Below are 12939 nucleotides of genomic sequence, written 5' to 3'. Positions count from 1 at the left end.
CAGTGTTGTTGTGCGCGTTACCAGATGGGGATGACTCCAGGGCGGAGGGAGGACATATGGTGAAGTGTGGCATGATTCTGGCGTGATGCTAATGTGTCATAGCTGTGATTTATGGCGTTCGTGGCCAGAGACACGGCCCGAGGGAACCACGTGTATGCATGTGTGGAGGCGCGGATGTGACTTTCGACCGTCATCTCATCAGCCGAAACTTAAATCAAGCAGTACATAGAGAGAGATTGGATTGGTTACCCAAATCTATTTTCCAACATGAGATGGGTGATTTTCGAAAAGAACCCCCCCACCCCCCAGCACTCGGTATGACACATTCCTGCCATAATAAAGAGCGTCAGTCAGTTATTTTTGCCACGGCGCTTGTCTTGGATCTCATTAGGTTGTGTGATGGTTTTCCTTTATCCCCCAAACAAAAAAATGTACACAATGGGAAGATGAGATATTCCACAACGTTGAATAATAGCGGTCAAGGTGTGTCAATTTCCTCAACTGCATTTGGTACCGCGGACTTATTTGAAGGAGCGATCTCTTTGGCAAGAGTCGTTTATTTTGTTCAAGTTGTTTACCCGGCACCTAATTGAGTCTTATGTTTGAGTCACGACAGTAAAAGAGAGGAAGGATCACATCGGAGGGAAATGAAAACATGTGTGATTAGACAAAAGACTGACGTATTGATCAAGCGAGGAGGCGCGGAGTGAATCAATGGTGAAGGCATACTGTATGTTTGATGGAGTGAAACACTGGATGTTGTGCTTAACCAAAGTGTGCGCTGGGCTGCGTGTGGGTGAGTGAGAGCGGGAGTGTAAAATAAATCCAATAAGCTTCTCCGTCATGCTCTTGAGCATTTTCTAGATCCGCTAAATGAAATAAATAACATTCTTTTGCTTTTTGTCACTTTGCCTTTCTCATCTCGTTCTTCCTCCCAATGTGCTGCAATGTCGCTTTTTTTACACTCTCTAGCCTCGTGTGTCCCATTTAGCTTATCCAGTGAAGCTTCACATATGTCAGAGGTCACAATCATCATCCTTCTTTTAACCGCGTTAACATTTTAACCCGGTGGAGCTTAAAATAAAATGTACTTGATTCATACTCATGTATGAAATACTAGACGCGCAAAGCTATTGCGACACGACCCCGTCACTTCATTAATTGTTCCTGTTAGATCATGGCTAAGTGTCCCTGTACCGTTGTCCAGGTAAACTCAGGAAAAAAAAAATCGGATTGTTTATGAGTAAAAGGCAGCAATTAGCGCAGTGTTAGCTCCGTTGGATAGCGGTATCAGTGAAGCAGAGGAGCTGTTGCTGCCGTCCACTGCAATGAAGCGTAGCACAAAGCAGGTGCACCTTATTATCACCAATATGCTGCAAGATATAACATCCCCCGCCTACTAACGCAATAATGATCAAATCCGGTCCACTCTGCAGAAATATCTGCCATTATGTGGAGCACACAAAGCTCGCTTCCAGCTGGAAGGGGCTTCTCCTAAATTGCTGCACATTCAGCCATCGGCCTCATAGTGTACTTTCCAATTAGTGAAGAGCTTTCGACTAGATGATTTGTATCTTAGCTGTGGTTCCCACTTAAGTTGACCTGGGACATTTCAACCAACAAATACAATTAAACTCGCCGCACTTTTACCTCCTTATGACACACTTAGCGTCCATTCATTCTTCCATCAAGCCATCATCTCGCTGCCCATCCATGTGTCCACCATGCCCTGTAAAACAAAACTTCACCATCTTTGGATTGTGCTCCAATCAACACAAATCGCCATTTGTTAGCAGGATTCTCTTACTCACCGGAGATGCTGATCTTCAAATGTATTCACGCTTGTCCGACTTTGCTTTCCTTGATGACCCATCCGTGGATAAAATAGTGATGTTATTGTGAGGCAGTGAGCTAGCCTCTTAGGCAAATTTCAAATCCGACGTAAGGAGACGGTCACATTGACAATACACAACAGATAAAATGACATTGGACAAAAACTTTGCTAATGATGGGATATCACCGGCTGGCCCACAGCGTTACACGAGAAGCCTGTGCATCTTGAGACTTAAAACACAGTCGAGGATCTTTCAGTGATTCTATAAATGCCTCTCTCTTGACACCAAAGAAAAACAAAGCCAAACGTGACCTTTCACAATCATTTATTATTCTACAATCATCAACACCACAGTAGACATTTTCTGATTGGTGAACTATGGCACAAAATATTCTTCGACTCGTCTTTTGCGGTGTCTTAGCATTTAGCATGTGCAGCGAGCCCAAATGAAAGCACATGAGGCAGGTGTGAGCATTGAAAAGGTGGCCATAGTTCAGGAGTTCATGTTGGGTGGAGAGAATGCGAAGAAGCGGGTTGTGGGGGGTGGGGTGGGGGAATTATTGATGAGAAGAAATAAAGGTGGGGTTGTACAGTGCAGGGAAGAGCACACCGCAGAGAAAGAGAGGGTTCAGCTCAAGTTAAAACAAGAGGCGGGGAGGAAACTTAGCATTCCTTGAACTAAATCGTCCTTCTAATTCAATAGACAGCAATTCTGTATCGCAGTATAACGACTTTTAAAACACTTGTATTTTCTCCTATGACGATGGAAGACTCTTTACCCTAACACACAACTTGTAGTGCATCTTCCGTATACATGTACCAAAAAAAAAAAAAGCACAACTTTGCCCTTGTATAATTGTTATTAGTACACGGAGCACACACTTATCAACATTTTATAGAGGATCAATCCAGCTCATATAGTACAGGTAATGAAAGAGAGAAAACATGTGCATGCATAGTATAACTCCAGGAAAAAAAACATTAAAGTGTGCTATTACTTTATGTCTGGAATAAGGGAATTTGTATATGGATGATTTTGAACCACCCAAAGGAACACAGACAAAACATAGTTGTATATATGCAGAACTTTAAATGAGCTTCTTATACGCGTATGGGACGGATGTATCCTAAGTTGTACAGCACTTCACATCACTTCACACAGTGGTCGGGCCCAATTAAATGCTTCACGACTCCCGGCGGCAGGAGTCGATCAATGTGAGCTCAGTGGTTGAGAATGATAGATGCCTTCTGCATATTTAGCAACCTACTAAACCATCCAGCCACAAAAGCTCCGATACGAAATTTGCATGAGAAATTCATTCATCACAGGTTCCGTAATTGTTAGTTTGAATCAAGTAAAACACATTGACATCTCATGCAATGCTTTGCTAACGTCATTAAATTTCATTCATAAACATGACACCAGCATGGGACAATCCCTCGGAATCATTGTAGAAATCAATTCACTGAACAAATTATATCATCATCCGCAAGGGGAGATCTTGCAGTTTAGGATAGGTGTCACTGATAGGTGAACATTCGTATCATGTAAAGGCAGAATTTTTGGCAATGTTCTTGTATTGGATCTTATTAGATTGGACATTATTATCATTTTTTTATTTCAGTCTGTGTGTGTGAGCGCGCACGCATCGGACCTGCAGTGTGTCGCGCGCCTCCAGGAGAAAACATCATTGTTCGCCTTGTTACGCTTCACCTAATAATTCCAAGTCTCAGTCATGCTCATACAGCATGGCGGTGTATAAACTACACTGCAGTACAGTGCAGGGGGGGGCAACGCCGGCATTATACTATAAAGTGGTGGAAGGCTATGGGGCAGATTTGCTGAATTAGAAAGAACGTGGCCTTGAATCCACACAGATTTTGCATCTCCCAAACGTCAATATGTGCATATATTTACGCAAGCAAAAAAAGTGTTGGGTGGGGTGAGGGGGTGGGAGGTTGGATTGGCAGCCTTGCTGACATTATTGCTGTTTGCAAAATGGCTCATTTGGAAGTTGTCAAACCATTTCCTCAGCCGCTGTGTGTGTGCGCGTGTGTGTGCGCTCGCGTGCCCGATTGGTGACTGCCGTAACCTTTTGACATCACATCATTTGCGGCTCCCCAGCGGGCCTCGACAGTAGCAAGGATTACCGAGCAAATGGAAATAATTAAAGGGGGGGGGGGGGGAGAAAGAAGTGGCGGCAAAAAAAACCCCCAGGAGAAAATGTTTCAAAGAAGTTTCCTCATTAGGCATTTTCCTCAGTGATGTGTCAGCACTTCCACAGTGCCGTGAATGACTGCTGATTGAAAAAGGCAACAATGGTCCAAATGCACAAATGAGCACAGTCATGGTATGATGTGGACAGCGAAGGAAAAGCTTGAGTGCTCAGAGCTCGGTTCCTGCAGATACCCTTGGCCTTCGCAGCGCCCTCGACGAGTACTTCCTCCATCATCCGTGCATTTAGAACGTGCTACTTTAAAGCTGGCTCAATGTGGCACCTCTAAAGTTTGTCGCCACTGAAGTTGTTGCGACAATTTGATGGAAAAGTTATGCTCCCAATGTCTACTCAATGCGTGCGGCGAGCACATTGCTGAACACTTCATACCCACTGCCCCCCACATTTACAACTCTGCGTTCGAGTACGTGCTGCTTTTCAGAAGCAAGCGCTATTTATGCTGATTTCATTACCATGTTTGACCATAGAATTGATCATTTCCATTATTTATTTTGGGTTTTTTTTTCTGGAAATTTTGTTTTGAGATGAGACCATATTGAAAGTCAGCCGACGTCTTGCAATGAATTGTGCTCATCTCTTCACGGCTTTCTATGTGGCCATTAATACGATGAAAATGTGAAACGACCCGGATTGTACAAATATTTTTTTCTCATTTTGACCTTGTCAGTTTCAGTTGCTCACAGGCTTGGGGAATAACAAGATAGACCAACTTATTTGGAGACAGACCTGATAAAAAAAGATGACCAATGCTGCATGTCGACCTCTATTCTTATTCTAGTATAGTCAGAACTTAAGGAGAGGGCGCCATTATCCAATTAACATTTTAAGACTAATAAAGTATTCATTGTTACATTCAATATGATGTCATATATATATAATTTCTATAAACATTGAATGTTTTTTATGTATCTATTTTTTTTTTTTACACAATACGTTGAAAGTCTTTGGTATGCAGTGTATTGTGCAAGCTGAGTTGGACGATACCATTTATGTGGGTCGAATGGATTGGCCTAACTCGTGCGTCGCCTCTCTCGTCAACAATCCGTTCGCCTTCAGTTCGCAGCCTCGTATGCCGGATTGGTGTAGGAGAAGCCCATGAAGTCATCTTGGTCCAGGTTCATGATGACCAGCTTGTCTGTGGGCGTCAGGTCCACCGCCATCTTGGTGAACTCTTTGTCAAAGTTGCACGTGTCCCGACGGGTTTTCTGCAGGGCGACATGAGGAAGACAGGACGACAGGATGTGGAGGGGAAAGTGAATGTGGACCAAAACGTGAGGAAACGATGGGATGAGCGCAAAGGGAAGGAGGAAGGAAAGTGGACAATTCATTAGGTACACCTGCATCCTCTCAAGAGACCGTGAGAAGCTCCAATCGTAAACGTTGCGAGAACTAAGGCAGTGTGGATTTTCCATGCATGCATAGCACGTTCCGGGTCAAGAATATCCTAATAACAATTGATACTAAATGTTTCAGCAAACAGGTCAAGCATATTTTGCATGTGCAAATTTTGCACCTGTGTCAAGGTGCCCCCTGACCTCTGGGTGACTTTTGTTCCCTCTGTATGGCTGATCGGATAATGACTAAAAAGCTGGATAACCCCAAAGCAGACTTATAATAAATGGGAAAAGAGAGGTGTATACACATGGAGAACCATTTTTAGTTTTCTGACCTTAAAATGAATAATTAGCATAGTACAATGGCTTGAACTGGAGACCCCGGATGAGCAGATATATTTGGTGTACTGCTCATACGGTACAAATGTTTATTTACAAACTATTATAAATACGTACCTTGGCTCATTAAAAGTTGGGAAACCTGACCTAAAACATTGTCTGTAGAGTCGACAGAGGTTCAAATGTGCCTAAGTCCGGTCCTCGAAATCCGCTAACCTGCCCGTTTTAGATTTGTCCCTCCTCCATCACACCTGATTCACAAGCTCAGCGGCGAGATTTCAAAAGCCTGATGAAAATGACACGACAGTGCCTACGGGGTTCACCTGTTTTCTGGACTTTGTCACGTGACCTTCGCAAGCTGAGCCCTCAGGCATTGTGATGTCATTTTCAGTCGACGGCAAGTGGCGATACAAAAGCAAAATGGCCGCCCCGTCTCATGTAGCGTGACAGGCAAAAATAAATAACCAAATACATTTGCATGTCACAGAAAATGGTTGATGTGATAACATTAACATGAAACGTGTTTTCAGAATGGGTGTAAATAAATGACTTCTATCTGTATGTACAGTACTGCTGTATATCCTGCAGGGATATTCGAAAGAATATGTCAGCTCATCAATTTATTGTCATTCCATTTCTCTAAAGCAAGGACTTTAAAAGCGCGCACATGCACGCTCTCAAACACACACACACACACACACACACACACACACACACACACACACAGCTGGCAGCCATGTAGGGCAGCTCCTAATGTGTTCCGTCTGAGCACGTTTGAATGTCGCTTAATGCTGTGAGGCAGAAAGACGGAGATATGAGAGGAGGAAGAAGAGCGGAGAAGAGAAGAGATAAACATCGGCGGCCTTTGGAGGAGATGTGGCGATAGGACGCACATACAAACCACAGGCTCACAGGATTATTACACGAAGAGTTATTACTCCAAGCCGTCCTTCTACTTCCTGCCTCCCACCATCACTTTCCAGGAAGCAGAGGATTAGCAGCAAGTGTGTGTGGGGAGGTGTGGGGGGGCTGTGAGGAGAAGAGGGTGAATGAAAGGCGGGTATCGAACGCTGACCTGTTTTGGGCTGATAAGCGCTGGCTGCATTGTGCCGAAGCCACTGCCTTTCTTTTTTTTTTTTAGGGCGGCAACATTTGGAATTAATTATCAGACGCGCCCGGGCACTGCGGCGGCTTACCGTGTACACCAGCTATTACATGCACGCCAATACAAACTTTAGACAGCATTCTCTCCTACCGTATTTCTGTTCAAAAATCATTTGCATTAAGTGCAGATGCCGCACAATGAACGACAAAATGACTTTTTTTTTTGGGCCCCACCCCTAAACATCATCAGAAACACTAACCTTCATTCACAAGTTACTTTCCAATAATTGTTCTCTGACATTGTATTCATCTATACCCAAAAGGGGATTCTCTAAATTTCAGAAAATGTATGAGGCACAGTTGCAGTTTGATTGCAATTTTGCATTTTCTATAATTGTGCTCACGAGGTGCATTCGGTCGCGGAATTCCCGGCGGATGGGCGATGTCGGCTACCGGATGCGTGGCCCGCGACTAGATATAAAGAGCTAATGCCAGAGGTTATCCCTTTGTGATAACATTTTCTGCTGCAACAAAGAGCACATAGCAAGACTTGTTAGCTTAGCTGGCAAACAATATGGAGAGTAACTAAACCCGATCATAAAGAGCAAACAAGTGCTTAGTGCATACCTTACCTGGGAGAAGACGACAAACGTGTCTTATCCAGAACCTGCATTTATCTGTCTTGTTTTTGGAAAGGGATGTGATGTATTGAGGGAGGGATTTCATGGTTAGAGTCTGCTTTGCTAACTCAAGGACTGGACGTACGGATATCATTGACGGAGAAATTAATTTCAAAGTTCTTCAACACATTTTTAGAAGAGGCTAAGACCATTTTCGCCCCTACAATTGAAAACGGCCACATCGACAAAAGTAAATCAACAAGCAGAAGACTTCAAAAAAAGAAAATACTACATTAAGATGTTGCGCTCAGAGACTAATGCACACCAGATTCTAACAGAGTTAAATGAAATATTCATCTGGCGTTGCTAGCTTTGCTTGTACTAACAACATGGCTGCAAATAGCTATACTTTCCAACTGCTCGAGTGACCTTTTAAAAAAAAAAAAAAAAAATTCAAACGAGTTTAATTCCTGTTCAGAAACAGATGAGCTGAACCGTATTTCACGTATTTTTCTTATGTCATGAATATTGTGGATGGTCATGAAACGAACCCAATGTAGCTGGCTCGAGTAGCCTTTCAACCGGCGACCGACTTTAGTGGCTCAGCAGGCTTGTGTGTATGGAGGCCGTGTTGTGCATGTTATTTCCTTGAAGTCATCAAACCTGCGCTTGCCCCATCAAGGAAAGGCTCTTATGATAAGTGGCAGCCATGAAATATGCACAGGCTGTCGTAGCCGCCTGCCTCGCTTGGTTGGCCGCTCCCTCGCCTCCCTCCCTCCCTCTCGGCGCCCTCCTTCATTGTTGCATTCCTCCTCCCTGCTTCTTCTTCTTCTTCTTCATCTCTTTCCCTTCCTCTCGCCAGTCTACTCCCCATCTGTCAGCCTCCATTACTCTAATCGCGCTCCTCCACCGCATGTTGCACCACTTCAATAAATACAGAAAGAGAAGAAGCATCAACGCCGCCGACCGCTATGAAAGCACACGACAACCCCCTGCACACAAACTCTCTTTTGTTTGTTTTGTGTGTGTGTGGTTTTTTTTTTTTTTTATTGCAAGCCTTGTGTTGTAAAATCATAGAAATTTGGCACATGGACAACATTGTAAAAAGCCTTTTCTTCCCACATCGTTTGCACACCAAAGAGCTTGTTTCATTCAACATTTGAAGCACAAAAACACAAAGCCTCCTAAGGGGTTACATGGAAATACTGTAAACGCTCAATGATTGAACATCTTTTTTTTTTCATGCAGGAATATATATACATATTTTTTGTGTAATACAAACACACCTTGACGACGTAGAGTGCACATTTCTATGCGTTTGTCAACTCTGACACTACTTGCTCTCCGTTTTAAGACAGCGAAGGACTTTCTACAATAAATAAACAACAACGGAGGTGCATTGTGGTGCTTTTTAGCCGCATCAAGGGATCACACAATTATTTACATGTTCATATTAATGGGCAGGGAAGGTGATAGTAGCAAGTCAATATATTTGAGGATTTTAACAGCTATTTTATATTCGTGAAATAATCCTGAAAGAAAATCAGTCCACATGATCACTGAATATTTTGGTACTTTAAACCGACGAGCCACAACACGATTAGCAATTGCGCAGTCCACTTGGATGTGTCCAGTGCTTTAGTTGAACTCTATCGTATTTTTTTTGCCAAAATGACAAAGCACTAAGAAAGTCTTATTAACTCATTCAGGACCAGCCAATTCTCGACCAAGTCTGAAAAGACGTTTAAAAACGTCTTTGGGAGTGAATGAGTTAAAGAGATGACTGACCAGTAGGTGCCATGTGAATATTTTTGAGAGATATTAATATTTTCCTCTACAGTATGTAGAGTGTAAAGGATCATGCTGGAGCAGTGGTTCTCAACTGTTATCATATACTCTACTTTTATAGACAAGAGCCATCAATAAAACATAAGTATTATATTTTTAAGCATAATTACGCAACATGCTTAATTGTTCAAAGGCCAGTCGGAGGGAAAGTCCGTTAATGAAAACCCTTGTGAATAATTCAGTATATTATTGAATAATCAGCCGCAGATATGGACAGTTTAGCACCGCGCGATATGAGATGAAATCATTTCGTAAGAATGAGTTGATCGGGGGTTAAAAAGAACAAAAGGCAACCAATGCGTGTCACTTCCAGCAAAGGTGGTCGTCGATTGACAAACGTGACCCCGTCACCACAAAATTATTGCTCAGTTGACCAACACCCAAAAGACAAACATTATTCTGCTCGTGTCACCTGTTGTTACATTCTGTGCTGCTGCAGTTTGAACGGGCACCTTCATTGCACATGCAAATGTTGCATTGAAAACATCACTTTTTTTTTTTCATGACATTAAGTTGAGTCGCCAAGCAACTAGGCAAATTGTCACAACACATCAAACCCTCTTTGGTGCTTCCATCTCAGCAAAATGACGTGCAAACATTCAGTCAAACCGCTTTCTTTTCATTCCTCGCCCGCCAACTGTAGAGCAACAAGTCAGATAGCGCCTCATCCATAGGAAGCAAGACGGACCCTATGGCCGTCCAAACAAACACAAGCACAGGCGGTGGGTGGGTGGCTGGGAGGGGGGGGGGGGCAGCCAGGCGTGGCGCTTGGGAGGTCAGGCATGCAAAGTGCATTTTCATCCATCCGCACTCATACAGCATATATTATGTAAACAAGTGTTGGAGCCATGCTTTTGTCAAACACAAAGAAAGGAGCCGCTAGTCCCCGAAGAGAAGCTTTGTCTATCAAACACGCCATTCAAACCATATTTGACCATCATGATGCCCAAACATCCTCCACTGTCTCTGTGGGCATGAAGGTAAAATACAGTATCAAGTCCAACTTTGTGATATAGTACTGATATCGAAACTCATGCATGAGAAGGTCAAGCATTCCAATTCTAGATAGGAATAAACATACAGACACTGAGATTAATATCGACACTTTAAGGAACGCATCAGAATTGCAGGCCAAACTCAGCGTGTACCAGAAGAGTCAAGGAAGGAGATGGGGAGGGAAGTGGAGGGGGGGGGGGGGTGCTTGAACATATGAAATACTCTGAATGCTGTTTTTTTTTTCTAACCCATGTATTTGTGTGTGTGTTCTCTATGTGTATGTCACTTTTTTTTTTTTTATTTATTGGACACAAAATTTGTTCACAACCGACCCTTTCTCTTTGTTTTTGGCCATCCTTTCACGATACGGTATTCGCTCGAGGGGTTTAGCAGGGCATATACTACAAGCAGTAAAGCAATAGCAGTACTAGTAGACGTCGGCTGTTTTGCATGACTTGGAAATAACACCAACTGAGTTTTCGTTCAGAAATACTGATTCACGAATGAAGCAATACATGTGTTATGTGAGCAACATAGCCCTAACAACTTTAAAGTCATGGAGATACTGTTTTGTGCCAACAGTGGTTAAACGACCAGATTTTTGGCAAGGTGATGATAGTCGATGTCGATTAATCGATGGCATCATGAATGTTTTTGTCAGTTGTCGACTCGTTGCATGGAGGGAATGCTTCGCAATAATATCCTGAATCAAGTGTGTGTGTGTGTGTGTGTGTGTGTGTGTGTGTGTGTGTCCCAATGTCCATAAATGAGCTTCAATCAAGCCTGCTCGGCGGCAGGGGCAGTAGGAGCGCTTCCAGGGAAACCCGGGTTGATAAAAGAGAATCCTTGGAACTCGTCTTGGTCCAGGTTCTGAATCACTTCCTCGTCGGGAGGGGTCAGCACTGGCGGGTGGCGCGTGAAAAAACGGTCAAAGTTCTCAGCGTCCCGTCCACACTGTTGAGGGGGGGAGGCGGATCAGGGATGGGGGGGGAGAGCGGGGTTGGACAAGAACGGATGGATAAAGGGGAGGGGAACAAAAGAAGGGGGAGTGGCGGGTTGAGGGGGGAAGTGAGATGACATCACTTGAACATGGTTTCAAATAATTGCTCCTACTTAGGGATTTGGATCACTCCGGATTACAGTGGTACCTTGACTGAATATTTTAATTTGTTTGTGACGCAAATTAAATCAACCAAATCAGTCTACACCATTGAAATGAATTGAAATGCCATTAATCGGTCCCAAGCCCCACCACAAACCTCAATATTTTGTGTTTTTAATCAAGAAAGCGTACAAATAAATAATATGAATAAAATAGGATGAACGTGTAATGAAGTCAAAAGTCACACACTGTCAACCCACTCCTTTTTAAAAGGTACCACTGTATATTTAAAGTGATAAAAGATCACTAGCACAGCTCAGGAACGCAAATTCTTTTTTCCAAATATTTGAAACACATTCAACTTCATTTTGAACATAAGGCTACTTAAGTCTCAAACAACCTGTGGAGGTGCACTTGCAGTTTATTGGGGAAAAAAGGGGGGAAAAAAAGTGCGTTTTCATGACATTCAAGTGACAAGACTTCTAAAATGTATGAAAGCTCACTCGGGTGAACTCACAAGAAAAGTTATTGTTGACTTGATTTTACTTCGTCGGTGTGACCAAGAAGACCCTCCCAAAAAAAGCCTTTAAGCCCAGGAGGTGTGTCGCCCTAAGTGCACGAAACAAGTTATTAACTTAAAAACGATACTTTGCCGACAGCACGCCTCATGGGGGCTTTAAGACGAGCAATTTTCTGCGTGTGTCTCCATCACTGCGCTGAGCTTTAATTAAGAAAACAAGGAGACGATATCCTCGGACAACGTCACCCGGAGGAAAACTCCAAAACTCATTAAATCTGTGTATCTCTGAAGGCCAAATGAAATGAAGCCACTGTGTTTATCGTTTAGGGAAATATGTGAAACACAACGAGGTCAAACGGTATTTTCGGCTAATTACGTGCCTTTTAACCTGTTTGGGCCACCAGAAGGGACAACGTTGCCCGAGTGCGGTTGCAATTTAGAATGCAGCAATCTGACCTTGATTGTATTCCAAGTATGCACTTGGCTTAGTTTGTATCAAAGCCCCTTGAGAATAGTCCCGTTATTATTTCGGCAGGATTCCGTTAAAAAAAAAGGACAAAAAAGTGCAGTGCGCTCGCTCCAGGTTTCATTTGAGACTGAGCCCGTGAGCATGCAAATAAAAGAGACCAAAGTCATTCGACAGTGAACACAGAGAATCGGACGGAAAAAAAAAAAGCGTCAGAATGGATGGACAGATGGGTTGATGGCTGGACAGACAATCTGCGCGGAAGGAGGATGAATGAAACGCTGCGGTGGGAAGGACCAACATTTAAGATGAAGACCTTTCCAACACACATAATAAGTGGAAGCGACAGGCCGCGTCAACAACCGCGGGAGTCAAAAAGCCAAGCGGTCAGTCAGATGTTCGGTCCGGTAGCCGCACGTTCCAAAGCCGCCGCAAACCGGAGTCGTTACGTGGCGCAACCAAACACTTGCGACGGATCGACAAAGAATTATCTGGACATAATCCCGGCCGTCAGCGTCACTCTACCGCTGTCGATCCGG

General features: G+C 43.5%; 1 protein-coding gene across 3 annotated transcripts in view; it reads right to left on the bottom strand.

Annotated features, from left to right (window-relative positions):
- Positions 1-2142: 2142 nt before the first annotated feature.
- LOC147192513 (protein kinase C beta type-like) overlaps positions 2143-12939 on the bottom strand; it is a 50679-nt gene continuing 39882 nt past the window's right edge. Inside the window, exons 17-18 of one of the 3 annotated variants that reach the window (XR_015103152.1) lie at positions 6638-11266; positions 5181-5276 (exon numbers count right to left, since the gene is read on the bottom strand). Coding sequence is in view for 2 of the 3 variants with exons in the window: in XM_086132202.1 (XP_085988328.1) it covers positions 11090-11266 (177 nt within the window). In the remaining variant the exon portion in view is untranslated. Of the gene's footprint in view, positions 11267-12939 lie in introns of all 3 variants that reach the window. The other 2 variants (XM_086132203.1, XM_086132202.1) reach the window with 2 other exon arrangements.

The sequence above is a fragment of the Hippocampus guttulatus genome, chromosome 16, assembly GCF_054856545.1.
Source record: "Hippocampus guttulatus isolate MCC_2025c chromosome 16, RoL_Hgut_1.0, whole genome shotgun sequence".
NCBI classification, from domain to species: domain Eukaryota; kingdom Metazoa; phylum Chordata; class Actinopteri; order Syngnathiformes; family Syngnathidae; genus Hippocampus; species Hippocampus guttulatus.
This window is presented reverse-complemented; position numbering and strand designations above follow the sequence as displayed.